Below are 15,618 nucleotides of genomic sequence, written 5' to 3'. Positions count from 1 at the left end.
CCTATCCTTCAGACCTGCCAGCTGTCTAATCCTGCTGCAATGTTTTAGCTCATCTTGTTTATTACCTTCCTTTATGCCTGCCCCATGCTCTTTCACTGGGTTTTTGCTGGGTGTTTGTCCCAGCTATTTCCAGTGCTGTTTGGTGGTAGTTCTCCAGTCCCTTGGGTTTCAGTGATGCCTCGGTGAGGTGGCATCCTGACACCTTAAGCTCATTATTGTGGCTTACTATTGTGCTCCTGGAGAATCTGAAAGGAGAATTATCCCTTTGCTCCTTGAGCCCATGTCAGCTTGCAGTAAAATAAACAGCAGAAACTGAGAGCACGATTTTCTGACAGATGGCACAAAATTCACTGTTCCCTGGCTGCCTTGCCAAGCTGGGACAGTGGCTCTCCACCTAAAGCACTTGTGGCTTCCATGATAATAGCATGTGATACTTCACAGCCTCTTGCTGTGGTGGCAGAGCTGTTAAGTAAAGGTGCATTTTTGCCTCCATTTTTCAAGTGATTGTGAATGCCCACTTTTGTGTACTCAGCTGAGAAAGGAAGCAGCAGGTCCCTGGCAGAACTCTTTGCTGAAGTGCCTCAGCTCTGGAAACAGCTGAGAGAGGTCAGGACTTCTGAAAGACAGTGCCATGCTCTCATCATAAAGGGAAACCTCAATCCAGCCAGCAGGACATGCTTGGCATGGTATTCCTTCTCAGAGTTACCCAGCAGCAGAACAAGAGGTGACGGGCACAAGTTGATATGTGAGATATTCAGGTTGCCCAGAGAAATCATGGAATCTCTGTCCATGGAAGGAGCCATGGTGTGCCAGGATACAGTCCTGGGCAGCAGGCTCCTGCTGACCCTGCTCAGAGGAGGGGGTTTGATCTCAGCCAGCTCTAGAGCTGCATGCCAGCCTCAACCCCTCTGTGTGTTCTGAGTCTTGTCCAGCATTCAGCAGTGGAGTCAGAGCACACTAGGGACCTAAGTTCTATTGGAAGCCCCTACTGAATGTGGCATTTTGCAAAGAGTGATAGCAGGAGGCAAGGTGAGAAGCTTGGCTCTCTGTTGCTGAGGGTCTGGTGGCACAGGCTCACGTTGGAACCTGTCTGTTATGGTGAGGGTAGAAGAAATTAAGACAAATCTCATAGTGATGAGTTGATGAGCTGTTACAGGAGGAACCAGGCAGCTGTCTGTGTGTCTGAACAGGAAATATCACCATGTGACCACTTTGCTTGTGTCACTGTGGCACTGATGCACAAATGTTCCTGTTTCAGCTCAGGTAGTCTCTTTCTGAGCTGAGATGGCCACAGATATCAGACAGTGTACAGCTGGATGAACAGGCAGTGAGTGAACTGATCTGAGGAGCAGGCAGGATATCTAATGGTTTATGCCAGGGATTTGAAGCAAGGATCCTTGCTTTGTCCCTTCAGTTTTCCTTTCTCCTGTAGGAGAAAGGATCGTACTTATTCCATTTCGTGTGAGGAAAATAATGACAGTGACTTTCTAATATCATCAGTGAAGCATTTTCATCCTGTTCTTGCTGAGGTCAGTGTCTTATGTGGTTGTGAGATTATGCTTGCTTTTAAAAAAGCCCTCCTCCTAGCTGATACTTTGGTTGCCTTGACATCTTGGGGCTTTGCTGACATGTCAGGGTGCAAGATGTTGTTTTCTCATGCATCATTATGGCTATTCCTTCCTCTTTGTTTTGCTGGAAGAGTCTCCCATGGGAGGGTGAGATGGAGGGGGCAGTGTCTTTGCCCTCGGGCATGGAAACACAGCTACAGCCTTTGGAAATGTTTGTGGTCCTTGGTAGTCTTTTTTAAGCAGGTGACCTGCTGCTGTTAAGCAGGTTTTGCTGCTGTTTTAACACTGAGGTGTCACCTTGCTGTTGTTTCCTGCACTTAAGTTTCCCAAGGGCCAGCTCAGGTGGTGTTCAGCTACAGCCTTTCCACTCACTCAGTGGTTCTTAAGTGGGACAATGGGGTAGTGATGTGACTGCTGTAAGAACCTAACAGACTATTAAAGAGAGATTGATAACCTTTTCTAATGTGCAGCAGCTTAGTTTGAAATGTTTTTAGGAATAGCAGCTATGAGAGGTGGCAGCCTACAGTGAAGAGCAAATAATACTAAAAAGAAAAGAAATCTTCCTTCTGTTCCCACCCAGTAAAGGATAATGGAACAGCAGAATCATCCCCTGTGGGCAAGAGAGCATCGATAAATTAGAGGTGACAGCATATACATGAACTATGGATTTGTACATAATAGGTAAATATAGAAAAGCACATGGCACAGCAAGGTCAGGGCAGGTGTTGGCACATGAGCTGGGCAGTGTGAGTGTGCAGACCTGGTCCCTGGTGCCCCAAAGTGTCAGCCAGTGGAAGTGGGAGAGGGGCACACACATGTTGTGGGGTATTTTAGTGTCCAGAGTGTGTTTGCAAGGTGAGGTGTTTTGCAATGGAGATGCTTGCTCAGCACTGGAAGGAGGATGACTGTGTGACCATGTGCTTGTGGGGTGTAACGCTGCCCTAGACCAGGCTTGGCCACCTCTGAATGCAGAGACCTGTCTTCAAGTGTATCTATAATATCACCAGTCTTCAATTTTCCAGCCCATCTTGGGTTGGGGGTTAAAAGTCTGTCATTTATTCCTGGTTTTGTTCTTCCTTGACAGACTTCTACATGCAGTCTCTGAATGGGATTAGTGAAGCTGAGCTTGTCTTAACAGCAGTAGGTGGGTAGAAGACACCCAGGGGCTTATCAGTTGTGTGTCAAGGATCTTGTTGGGGCTGGCAGAAAGGAAGGAAGGATTTCAAGGCCAATCTGATAACCTGGCTGATCAGAGAGATGTTTTCTGCTATGTAAAAATAAGAATTTTAAATCGGAACATAAACCTCTTGTGCTCTTGCATTGATCTTATCAATGTTGAGAACGCCCTCTGCTTGGACAGGGGCCAGATCCCTCAGATGACTTTCCCTGTGTCTTATCTCTTACTCTGCATCCTCAAAAGCCACTGCAGAAACATGCTGGCTTTTCTTCTAAAACAAGGGACCTTTTCAGCTTGGAGCTGAGCAGGAGATATGCTGGCCAGAGCCTTATGGGAAGATGCCTGAGCTATTCACAAGTGCAAGGCATACCAGGTGACAGAGCAGTATTGGTGCAAACCTCTGGTTCTGGCTGTGCAGCACAAAGTAAAGATTTCTAAAAAAATCAGTAGGTTCTGTGTATGTATCATACATACATACATATATATATATAAACACAAATGTGGCTCCTTCCATTACAGGCTCCCAAGGAGCTGAGCAAGCATTTAGCATTGGATGCATATAAATATGCAGAAAAATGCCATGATTGCATTTTCAGAGTGAGTTACACTGAGAAACCACCAGAAAGTGTAACTCACCTGAAAAGAGATAGGGTGAGGAGAACTTTAGGCCATGTTCCTAGAGCTGTGTCCTTATTCATACCATATCATGAGTATAAACACCTAGGGCATGTCAGGCAGCAGAAATCCCAAACTGCATCTTCCTAACAGTTTGTCAAACCTTCCTGGTTGTTTCTAGTGTGTGAGTGAGTGTCTAAACCTGACCCTGATTTTAGAATCAACAAGAGAGCCTTGCCTCCCTGGTCAGTCACAGCCTTGGATTACTTTGTGGTCAGAAGCCTCTCATGGAGATTTTGGTGTTCCAGTTTCCCCTGTGGTGTCTTGGCTCTAGCTGATGTACATGCCTCTGCTGAGCAAAATGGAGAAGGCCCTCTGCTAAGTGGGAACATGAATATCCCTTTGGGTATCCCACACTTCTCCCAACCCAGCCACTGAACTGCCTGCTGAAGATGATAATTGGTCCTGGAGAATGACAGCCCTTGTCCTGAATAATTCCTGACAAAAGATTTTGTCCAGAGTTTCCTCAGTGTGGGGAAAGGTCCTGTGTAGCCAAGGGGGGAATGCCTCTGTCTGTTAAAAACTATTCAAATACTGGATTTCATGGCAAAGGCTAACCAGCCTTTAGCCTGCCCATAGCAGGTAGAAGTGAGGCTGTCATGTATTTCTTCTGTTTCTGTAAGGACAATAACTTTTATTGTTTCCTGCTTTTCATAAATTCCTGCTGTGTATGCCCTCACACCTGTTGAATCATGTAAGTGCCCACAGAATAGACTCAGTGGAATAACCAAGAGCTCTGTATTCCACACAGCACCATGAAAGTAGCAAGTGGCTGGTGAGTGAGGAGGCTGACTTCCTATTTTCAGCACTGTTCCTGCTTTGTGGTCTGATGTGGGTTGTGGGTCTGGTTTAAGAATATGGGGACGTGGGGAGTGGTAGAAACAAGGTGCAGCCCAATTGCTTCTGGGAGAGCCTTGTGTGTCAATGGTGGCTGTGGCTAGTGGCACTGTGGTTCAAGGGAATGGAGAGTGGCAAGGCATGTTTCACAGAGAAAGGGTCAAATTTAATGACTTCTGGGTCATACCTGGGTGATGGAGCAGAGAGAGGTAGAGATGTAGGGGATGGCACAGGGTCACACTGTTTCCTGTCAGAACTTCAAGTCCAAGGTGGCTGATTAGGCACATCTGCTCACTGCATCCAGGCCCACTGCAGTTGTTCCTGCTCCCTTTTGATTCACGTGCCTGTGGGAACCTGGCACCCCTTGCCTCTCCCAATCCCTAGAGCTGTGATCCTCTTTTCCCACACACCTCTCCCATGATACACCCTTTTCCTCTGCTTGGCTTCCACAGCTGGGGTGGTTTATCCAGAGGCAAGTGCACTATGTCAGCATGTGTTTGCAGCCTGCTCATGCCAGGCTAATTCATCTTCACTTTGCAGGTTTAATTTGTGTCCCCTTCAAGTTGAAAGCAGCGTGCTGCTCTGTGCCAGCCTGCTTGCCCACAGGGAAATCTGCTTGCCCAGAGGGAAATCTGCTTGCCCAGAGGGAATCTGCTTGCCCTGGGCTCATGCAAACTGGAAGCTGCACACGCCCAAGCAGGCACCATGTGCTGGCTCTGTGGAAGCCTGGTACCTGGGGTTCCTGGCCCCGAGGGAGGAGGGCTGAGAGGTAGCTGGGGTGATCTCTCTGACAGGAGGGTGTTCTGCTACACAGAAAGGGCTGGGATGGGAGGGTGGAGAGGAAGGAGAAGGTGAGGTAGTGTCACTTGTGTACAGACCAAAAGGACTCTACTCAGATGCACTTGGAGATTTAGGGCCAGATTGTGCCTTGCCTGTGTCTGTGTTCTTTTGGAGATACTCTTGTGACTGCCTCTTCTACTGCTCAGGCACATGCAGACCCTGTAGTATTTGCAGGAACAGCTGCAGCTATGCAGGAAGCACAGGCAACTTCTTAGCAGAAGGGAAAAAAAGTGGGTGCAAGACATGGCTTTCTAGTAGGGAAATATGGGTTCATTCACTTGTTCCTGAAAGATTTGTTTTGCCTTCAGAGCATGATCTTTACTGGGACCCTGGAGTGGTGGGTTCCCCAACTTGGCCAGGGAGCAGCAACAGACTGCCCCTCTGAATGACCCATCTGTCCCTTTTATTTGCACAGCCTCTTTCCCTCAGCTTGTCAGGCAGGCAAAATCAAAGCTTGCAGTCAGCTTTGTCAAAGACATATCTAAAGATGTGTGAGAGAGGAGAAGAAAGGCTTATCATGATGATGCCAGCAAGGACCCAGAGCTGAAACTGGTTATTTCTCCTCCTGGGCAAGTGACCAACAACCATCTGCTAGGCCCTTTGAAGTACCTTCCAAAAAGGTTCAGTGTTGTCTATCTGGTGGCACCTCTGTAAGTCTCGTAGTTGCCACCTGACAATTCTGCACACACATTTTCAAATGTTTGATTTTTAATTTTTTTTTTAACCTTTCTAAGAGGAACAGTGATCTGTTTGTAAACTGTTGAACTGCTCTTTGCAATGTAGTGGTATGGAAAGAAATAGGTGTTAGGCAGCCTTATGTTGGTGATGGCAGATGGTTCTTTCAGTCTTTTAGGGGAGGATGATGAAAATCATAAGAAAACTGTGCCCACTGCAAAGTTTTGGGTTCCTTGTCAGAGCAACATTTGGAGATGACTTTTTTTTTTTTTTTTCTTGGAAGAGAAAGAAAAAGAGTAGTAATAAAAGGAAGTTCTGGCATGTCTATTTTTTAACTATTCCTTGAAATAAAATTCTATATGAACCTGGGAGTGGAGGACAAACTTTCAGGAGGAAAGGAGTTTGCCTGTGAAAATTTCCTTCTTGAGCTGCTCCAGGTCTGTGGCTGGAATAAATTGTTAGAGGCCCTATCAGAGTTAATGAATAAGCAGTTAAATGTGAATTGTTGTTCCACTGGAGGAGCTGGTCCTGCTTGCCAGCGACTATTTCTTGAAAACTGCCTGAAGCAAGACTGTAATTGAAAAGAAATCACCTCTCATCAGAAGGTTGAAACACCTAGAAGTTAATTAATTCATTCTGGCTGAAGTGTACTCTTGTGGCTTAACCCCATGATGAAGTTGCTAACTTGCTACCCCCGTGGGTTGGGGGAGAGAATTGGGAGGGTAAATGTGAGATGGCTTGTGGGGTGAGATAAAGATGATTTAATAGAGAAAGCAAAAACTGTGCATGCAAGCAAAGCAAAACAAGGAATTCATTCACTGCTTCCCATGGGCAAGCAGGTGTTCAGCCATCTCCAGGAAAGCAGGACTGCATCGTGGTTACTTGGGAAGGCAAACTACCAGCTTATGCCATCATATGGTATGGAAAAGTCCTTTGTCTAGTTGGGGTCAGATGTCCTGGCTGTTTCCTTCCCAGCTTCTCATGCCCTTCCAAACCTTCTCACTGTCAGGGCATGAGAAGCTGAGAAGTCCTTAAATTAGTATAAACATTGCTTAACAGACTGGTATTTTTAGTTACTGCTGTCACCATTATTCTCATCCTAAATCTAAGCCACAGGATACACTAGCTACTAGGCAGAAAAATTAATGTTATCCCAGCAGAAACCAGGACATGTATGTATTAAGCATTGAAGAAACTGAAGCAGAGATGTTGGGAAGGTGGCTTGGGCAGAACCATATTTGGAATTACAGATGTAACTAGGAGTAGCCATGTGGGTCCCCTTCCCTTGCTCATGGCTTCACACATCAAAGTTGAAGAGTGAAGAAGTTTATTTTCTAACACTTAGCAGGGGTGAGAGGAAGGAGGACAAAGTGGAGTTAAATCAGTGTACCTGTAAGCGTTTCTCTGTGGAGTCTGACAGGCTTTACTCTTTCTGTGCTCTGCCTGAATATCTGTCCTTGCCAAAGCTATTTTGGGGATTTATTCCTTTCCACACAGGGTGCTGGAAATCGGATGTTCCTTTACAACTTGAAATTACATGGTGTCTTTCATCCCAAAGGGCTTTTAACAAGTGAGTCTGCAGACTGTAAAGGGATCATTCACCCACCACTGGAAGGCAGCATCCTTTAAATGGAGCTCAGCAGCACTTCCCAGCCCTTGGGCCCAAGGGTAGGAAAGAAGGGACTCCTGTGCTGGATTGGCCTTGAGTAGGGATGGGTTGGTAGAGTGCACAAGATGATCTGGTTTTGAATCCTACCTGGATATTAAAGTCCTTAAGAAAGAGGATCAAAGAGTCCTCTTAATTTTCCATCTCCCCTAGCACACCACTCACTTTGAAGATGTTGTGTTGAACATTTCCCTGCTCATGTGAGGATTATCATTCCCACAGCTGAAAAATCACTTGGACCTGTGCTCACTTTGGCTTTGTCCCGAGAAGAGAACTGTGATTCTATGGAACCATGAGACCAAATCATGTTACTGTCTGCATTTGGGATATTTTTCCAGACTTCATGAAAGTAAGGGATCTGTTTCTAGAAGGAATATGGCTCCATATTAATAAATTTAGCTTTACATGTTTGTCTTCTTCCTGTATACTCTTTCCTTGCTGAAATGTGCAATTATGTTACAGATGGGTTTATGGGGCAGTTTTGCATTTGTCTGTTTTCTGAGAGCTGTTAATATGATTGAAATTGGCATTTCCTCTGTGATGTTTAATCTTAGTGGCTTTCTTTGAGGCACCTCCTTCCACTCATTATATTTAGGTGTGCTTCTTTGTTAATACACTTCAGATATGTTTCAGACCTGGTTGTTTATTTGCCCCCCTGTATTTAAAGGTGATAATGCTATGGGTGAGAACAGTACATGTTGGCAGGAGTGTACATGTAGGCTCATGTACGTGGGTGAAGAGGCATCCTTGACCAAGGTGATTTGTGCATAGTTGCTTGAAACGTGTAAGATGAGTTTACCTCCCTTAGGAGCTCATCTAACCCAAATCAGGTGTGCAGTGGGACAGTGTGGGTATCTTCAGGTGCTGGAACTACCTTGTGTTATGAGCAGCTGTACGAGCCAGTGATGAGCTGTGGTGCCTTAGACCATCCCCTGGATGCTGTGAAGTTCTGGCTCTGCATGGCTTGAATTACTTCACAAGCAGGAAAGGTTTGTATGAGTGGAAGAGCCCTCCTTTTGATTTCTGAGTCAGGAGTCTGTGTGTGCACAGAGGGGTGTGCACAAATGACCAGGGAAGCGCCAGTGTGCTCAGGAGAACCTGAGGCAGGTTAGTATGTGCCAGCGAGCACGTGTGTTTGACAGAGTCTGTGTCTGAGCCTGTGTGCTCTCCTGTGGCAGGCATGTGAGTCTGGCTCGGGCCATTCTCCAGCTGTGTAAATACAGTGCTTAGCAAATGGAGGGCTCTGGTTAATGATTTCCATTAGCACAGGGCCCATATTAGGCTCCGTTCCGTGAGCGGTACCCAGCTGTCCGAATGCCATTAGAGTGAACACATGAGCCTTTAATGTCAAGTGCGTCTTGTCTGTGCTCTGAGCAGCCTCTGCTGGAGCTGCCCTGGGGTTCCTCACCAGGGGCTGTCAGGCAGGTTTATGGCAAGCTCCCTGGGGACCTGCAGCAGCCAGCTCTTAACACTCTTCTCTAGTCAAAGCAAAGTCCTAGGCATGGTGTGCCCAAGGAGAAGGGCAGGCTGGCGAGGATGCTTACCCAGACTACAGAGAGACAGCTGGCCTAAGCAACAGGGTGGCAGGAACATCTTCCCCTCTCTGGCAGCTGGCTCTATCCGTTTTTGTTCTCGAAATACATCTACAGAACTTTGCCTTGTGCTACCCATCAGGAGCAGACCACCACATGCTGTGATCCCAAATGGTGTCTTGGACTAAGCCAGATCAGGCCTGGTCATCCTTAGAGCTGGATATGAGCTCCAATATAAAAATGCTCCCCTGCAAGAGGAGAGTTGAGGGATTTGGAGATTTCTTACCTCCAGCAATGTAGGTACCAGACGTGCTGCCCAATCAGTCAGGGAGCAGGTGCATGAGGATCCTGTGTTGCTCAGGGTTATAAAGGAATGCAGATTGGTCAGTGTTGCTATGGATCAGGGCAGTCAGGTTACTGCCTCTCCTGTTGCTGCCTGCAGTTGGGCACAAACCTGTTCTCACTCTGCCCTTGTCTGTGGTTGTTGAAAGCCAGTGGTCATCTCGTGGCTGCTTGAGAGGCGCCACAATGAAGAGGCAGGATTGGGTGCATTTTGAGCCTCACTTGCAGCTGCATGACTGCCCGTCAGTCTCTGCATCCTCCTGCATCTTCTCACATCCCTGACTTTCAACCTCACCTGTTCTGTGCCCATCGTCCTGGCAGTGCCCTGGGAAGTCTCCCTGCCCTACACATTGGGCCCAGAAGAAGACCCAGAGAGAAACCACAGCACAGCTTTCCACCCAAAGCCTGGTGAGTTTTGTAGATGACTTTTGTCTGTTGTTTGGACCTGTCTTTCCCCAGCCTCTTCATCTGCCCTCTGCCAAAAATGAGCGGATTCAGCTGCCTTCCCTAATCCTGTCTGGCATTTCAAAATGGAGGGGACTGCCAGGCTCTTTGTTCCCATTCCCTCTTGGCACTGGCAGGGGACCTTCTCTGCTCTAGAGAAGGACAAATGTGCTGATTTATTCTACCCCTTAGCTTTGAATAGGGGTTGCTATGTTACCTTCCAGCTCTGAGGCCTGCCAGAGCATACACCACATATAACCCCACAGCAGGTGGCTATTGAGTAAAGGCCCTTAAATCTGCCTCTCTTGTTTTCTTATTCTGCTGGCCAAGGTGTCAGGGGGATGTAGCAGGGCAGGATTTGCTGGCTGAAACTCCAGGCACAGCTGATGCCAAGCACCATGTTGGCATTTTCCATTCTCTAGTGCCTGTCTTAATTTGCAGAAGAGATACCAACTAGGCAGGAACATGCTGCCCACACTGGCTTTTAGAGGTCTTTCCTGACATGAAGGCTGCTTCCCAGTGGGGCTGAGCTGTGGCCAAGAGCCTTGGAGACAAGAGGCTTCCAGATCCTGCTGCAGTTATGGCAGCACTCAGGGCCTGGCTTGGACACTTCCTTAGCTCACTCTGATTTGCTGTGTGTGTTTGGGTGAGACAAACCATCTGAGCAGCTTTTAGGGGATATTTTTGTGTTGCTGTCTTGTGATGACAAGTTAAAACCCAGGCAGAGGAGAGGGGAGGCATTGAAACATCACCTTGCCATGCTGTTAGGTGTGTGATAGACCTGAATCTGAAGTGCTGAAATGAACCTCTGTCTTCTGTGAGACAGTAGAGTTGGTAATTGTTCCTACAAAGCCTAATTCTTTGAGGAACACAGTGCAGGCTAAGCAAAGGAGACCATAGTTCTAGTAAGGAAAGGCCTAGAAAAGGAACAGGGAGTCACATAACACCAGAGCCCAGTCTGAATCACACAGAATGTTAAAAGTTGGAAGTGACCGTAAAGATCTTCTGGTTGTAATCCCACCTGCCATGTGTAGGGATGTCTCCCATCACCCAGCCTCACCTTGGACACTGCCAGGGTTGGGGCATTCACAACCTCCCTGGGCAACCTGTTCCAGTGTCTCACCACCCTCACAGGAAAGAATGTCCTCCTAATATCTAGATAAATTTCACCTCTTCAAATTTGTACCCATAACTCCTTATCTTGTCACTACAGTTCTTGAGGAAGAGTCTCTTTCTGGCTTCCCTGAAGTCCGTTTCCAGACTCTGGAAGGTTCCTGTGAGGTCTCCATGCTGCCTTTTTCCCTCCAGGCTGAGCAGCTCCAACTTTCTCAGCCTATCTTCACTGGGAGGTGCTCCAGTCCTCTTAACAACTTCATGTATTCCTCTGGACTTTCTCCAACAATTTCATGTCATTCTGTTGGGGACTCCACAGCTGGATGCAGTAGTCCAGGTGGGGGTCTCAGCAAGAGCAGAGAGGGACAATCACTTCCTTTGACTCTTCTGCTTTTGATGCAGCCTAGGATTCCAGTGGCTTTCTGAGCTGCGAGTACACACTGCTGGCTCACACTGAGTTTTTCGCCAACTGCCACCCCCAAGTCCTTTCCTGCATGGCTGCTCTCAATCACTTCTCTACTCAATCTGTAGGTTTTTGTGTTTTTTTTCTATCCTATTTCTCATTGGGATTTTCCTAACCTTTGTGAAAATAGTGGTAAAGCCCTTCCCAAGAGTGATGGAAATGAGATGAGAGTAGGTAACGTTTGCATGAGTTTCTGAGCTGCTGAACTTCCACATATTCCTTGGGAATGAACTTTACAGAATCATGATTAAACACTCTCCTGCACCCTTGAGCAAGTGAGACCTCCTCTCCTGGCCAGAAAGGATCAGTGAAATAGCTGTCCAACTAGTGCTTCTGCTTGCATAAGGAAAGAAACAAACTAAAGATCCTGAAAAGAAAAAACAAAGCTTTTCACATTTAATAGACTGGAATTGCTTCTTTGGCACTATGATTCCTCTGAGATCCACATATTCCAGTACAGCCTAGTGGAAAACAGCATTTCTGTCCTGTCACACAGTTCAGGGAGTACATGGCTATTTCTGGCCTCCTTACTCTGGACCTGCTCTGGCCATGCTCTGAGCACTGGGAGAAAAAGGGGAGAGAACTATTGGCCATGGTAAAACCAGTCTGTCAGGGCTTGGGGATGGGATATTTTCCTTCAAGCATTTCTCAGCCATTCCTCGCCAAACTGTAGAGTCTGGAACCAAACCCCTGGAGAGTTTCAGCATGCCTGGGACTTTAAGAAAGAGTGGTTTGTAAATCCTTATTGGAGAGCTGTTGAAAAATGGGGCTGAAAAGCGCATTTCCAGAGAACTTGGTTTGTCTCCACACTCCAAAAGGGTATGAAATCTTACTTCAAGGCCAAGTGAATTTAGCTTTTCTGTGTGATGCCTCTTGGTAGCGATGCTTTTCTGTCTCTGGTACTCTGAATGCATCATGGATATGCTGTTTCACTTAGTGGCTACAGGTGCCATGGACCCTAGTCAGGTGGATCCTAGGGACCTCAGTCCTGGAGGAAGGGAGGTGTGCCTGCTTTTTATCTGGAAGGGTAAGAGCAAGGAAGTGAGCAAAGTGCTCACACTGCTTACGTTGGTGCCATTTGCTGCAAGTGCAGGCATGACCACCCATTCAAGGAGGTGTAATTGTAGCAGAGAGGGGGATGACAAAGCACTCAGGGCAGGAACTTCACTGTTTGCAGCTGCCATGAGCACTGACTTCATGCCTCTTTTTATTCCCCTGCAGAGCGTCAACGGAGGCCGCCCGCCGCCCCACTTTATGTATGACCCCTCCACTTTTGCCTTCCGTTCCCTCAGCACCTTGAAGCCGCTGAGCCCGATAGCTCCAGTGGAAGAACCGTCATGTGCCTACTGAAGGAGTTTCTCCAAAAAACCTCAGGAACTATCAACTGGTGTCCTGCCTGGCAGGGAGAAGGGGAGGTGATGATACCCAGGGGGAGGGGTGGGAGAAGAAGGGGCAATGCCACATCTTTGCAATGCAGCTGCTCTGGCAGGAAGAAGCGAATGGCTTGGCAGCAGTGCCTGTTCTCACACCACTGACGGATCCGAGCAGTGGCAAAGGGGGTGAGTTTTGTCTTTCAGGGCAAAACAAACCAGTCAGGTCCACAAACCACAAGAACTGCTACCAAGGCAGTGTCAAACATGAGGATGGTGGCAACTGAAGATATCCAGGAGGTGTTCAGGGGTTAGTATAACCTGCATGGCAGCAGGGATGCGTGATCAAGCTGTGAAACCAAATCCAGTTTCCCAAGGATACCTGGGTCTACAGTGCTTTGCTATAGACCTGACACTTCTCCCACTCAGAAGTGAGCTCAGGATTGGAGAAAGAGGCTATACAGAGTTATTTGCAAAACAAGAAGATCCCTCTCTGAGATTGTTACAATTGCATTCACATCAAGCTCTTAAGTGGAAAACCCTAGGACAGGGAGGTGTGTGGAGGAGTAACTGGCACATTTAGCTGTGCATGCTGGATGATCTGCTGGCAGTTTATTGATACTGTCCAAAAAGAGATTGAAATGGGAGAGTGAGACATTCATATGTACATCTGCGGTTAGAATAAAATTCTAGAATTGGAAGGTCTGTGTTGAGCCCTCGAGGAAAATGCAGCGCTCACCTTCAGTCCTCTCAGCATCATCAAAGAGAGGAACTTGGTGGTGACTCTGTGCTCATGGATCTCTTCTCTGCTGAGGCAGTATGTAACACTTCTCCATACTATTGTCCCACTATATGATGGTGAATGTAACTGGCACCACCAAACTCAATCCAATTTAATATCTCCAGCAAGCTTTCCACTTCCCTTGTTTGGGCCAGCTGTTAAATTCAGTTGCACTCTTCCGGTATCAGTGGGACAATATTCCCAGATGAAGCAAGGAATGGGGATAAAGTCGATTTTGTGGCTGTTGGTGTAAGAAACAGGAGGGGAGTTTGAGTGAAGGTGAGGGATATTTCTCCACAGACAGTTCTGGTGCTGTTGGGACCATGCTAGACCTTGCTACCACTGGTGTTTGGCTGGGATCTGTCCTAGAGGCATGTGTGTGTTTTGTGCCAAAGGCAGGAGTTAATAGAACAAGCTCTTGCCTCTCCTGTTGAGGCAGAGGATCAAGGCCTTTCCTCTTGCTGCACCTGGTGGAGAGAGTAACCTCTTGGTGTAGGCATTGCCCACCATGAGCCTGTATCCGAGTGTCAGGGCAAGCAAGTAGTTTGTCCAAATCAGGAGGAGCAACTGTGAGTAATACAAAATAATTTTTGTGATTTTAAATCTGCCTCAGTGTAGAGTCTTTGATGCTGCTCTTTGGTTGAGACCAGTGGTCAGTCCAGCTGCCAGCAGGAGGCTACCCAGTGAGCTAGTCTGGGCCCTTCACTGAGACCCCTGGGGAAAGTCCAAAGGCTGCAGGCTTGGGGACCTGAATCTCCCACCCCCTTCTTCTCCCTAACTCCTGTCATTCAGGCAGGCAGAGCAGCTGGGCAAGGTGGTGAGGGGATGTCTGTCCTGATGCTGTCCCAGCTCTGCCTGCTGCTTGGCTCCAGGCTATGACAGCTGGACCACCCCCTGCACCAGCATCACCTCCAAGAGGTCACTTGTGTTTTCTGGTGAGGGACCTCTGGCAGACCACCATGATTCCCTGCAAGTCTCTATTTCCAAGAGGGTGCAGTTCCTCTGCTGATTCCTCCTGCCCCTGTAGAAATTCTGCTTGTCTTGTTTTGATGGCACACCTCAGCTTTTTAACTGCTGCCAGACCAAGCTGACCAGTGCAGGACAGGAAGCATTGCTCCTTTGGACCAAACCCATCCCTGTGCTCAGGAGATGGGACAGCCATAGCCTGGTACCCATCTAAGAGGTGCATTCCTTGTGCAAATGGCTGGGCTGGCAGCCCCTACATGGCCTTGCAGCCTCAGGCTTTGCTCAGCAAGGGCTGCCAAGGTGCTGGGGCTCAGAGGTGTGTTCCTGCCAGCCAGCAGGTGGGGCAGGCTGCCTTGCCCCTTGTGGGAGCAGGGAACAGGGATGTCCTGCGGATATTGTTGCCTTTTACTACTTTTGTAACTTTTCTGTCTTTTCTTTTTCAATCAGAACAAAAAATAAAAAAAAAAATTAAAAATCCACAATGAAATAAAGTGTAACAGCTTCTATATTCACACCTCTGGTGGGTCTCGCTCGTTTGCCATCTTCTGGGTGTTTGTGGGCGCAAGGGTATGGAGGGGCTGGGGTAGAGTGAGCTGTGACACAGTGCAGCCAGTCCCAAGCACTTCACAATGCAAGGAGGCCACACCTGCAAGTGGATGGCTTTGAAAATGAAGAGCTTTTCCAAAATGAAAGCCAGCTTCTTTGTATGTGCAGCTGCTCCATTTGAGGTATGGTGTATTGTCCCTCACTGGTGCTCCCCTCACCAAGATGGTGCTTTGGCTTTTGAGTGGCTTGCCTATTGCTTGGGCAAGTCAAATGTAGCATGACTGGAGGTTTCCAGCCTCCCCCAAAACAGAAGGGTGGGTAACTACCCAAATGGTCTTTGGCTTGTAATTTTAACTGCATATCTGTCCTGAGAGTCTCCACAGCCCTTTTGTTTATAGCCAGAGTACTTTTCTTTCTGCATAATTTTGCTATAGTTCATCCCTTCCTCTGGATCTTGCTCTAAATACTCCATCTCAGGTGCCTGTAATGTGCATTCCCCTCCCCTTGTTATCTACTTGAGCTAATTCCTGTCTCTCCCTTACTGCTAACTCTCTATCTTCACCAGCATCTCACAAGGCTATTACCTATGTCCCCTTTTCTAAGGCCTCCTGAGAGATACTAGC

At 47.5% G+C, this 15,618-nt stretch overlaps 1 protein-coding gene across 2 annotated transcripts in view; it reads left to right on the top strand.

Annotated features, from left to right (window-relative positions):
* Positions 1-14,963, top strand: part of LOC110482761 (uncharacterized) — a 59,660-nt gene extending 44,697 nt beyond the window's left edge. For both annotated transcript variants that reach the window (XM_077781859.1, XM_021552235.2), the window contains one exon: positions 12,554-14,963. In XM_077781859.1, coding sequence (XP_077637985.1) covers positions 12,554-12,682 — 129 coding nt within the window. In that variant the 3' untranslated portion in view covers positions 12,683-14,963. The remainder of the gene's footprint in view (positions 1-12,553) is intronic.
* The last annotated feature ends 655 nt before the right edge of the window (positions 14,964-15,618 follow it).

This window comes from Lonchura striata, chromosome 3 (genome assembly GCF_046129695.1).
Source record: "Lonchura striata isolate bLonStr1 chromosome 3, bLonStr1.mat, whole genome shotgun sequence".
Classification (NCBI taxonomy): domain Eukaryota; kingdom Metazoa; phylum Chordata; class Aves; order Passeriformes; family Estrildidae; genus Lonchura; species Lonchura striata.
This window is presented reverse-complemented; position numbering and strand designations above follow the sequence as displayed.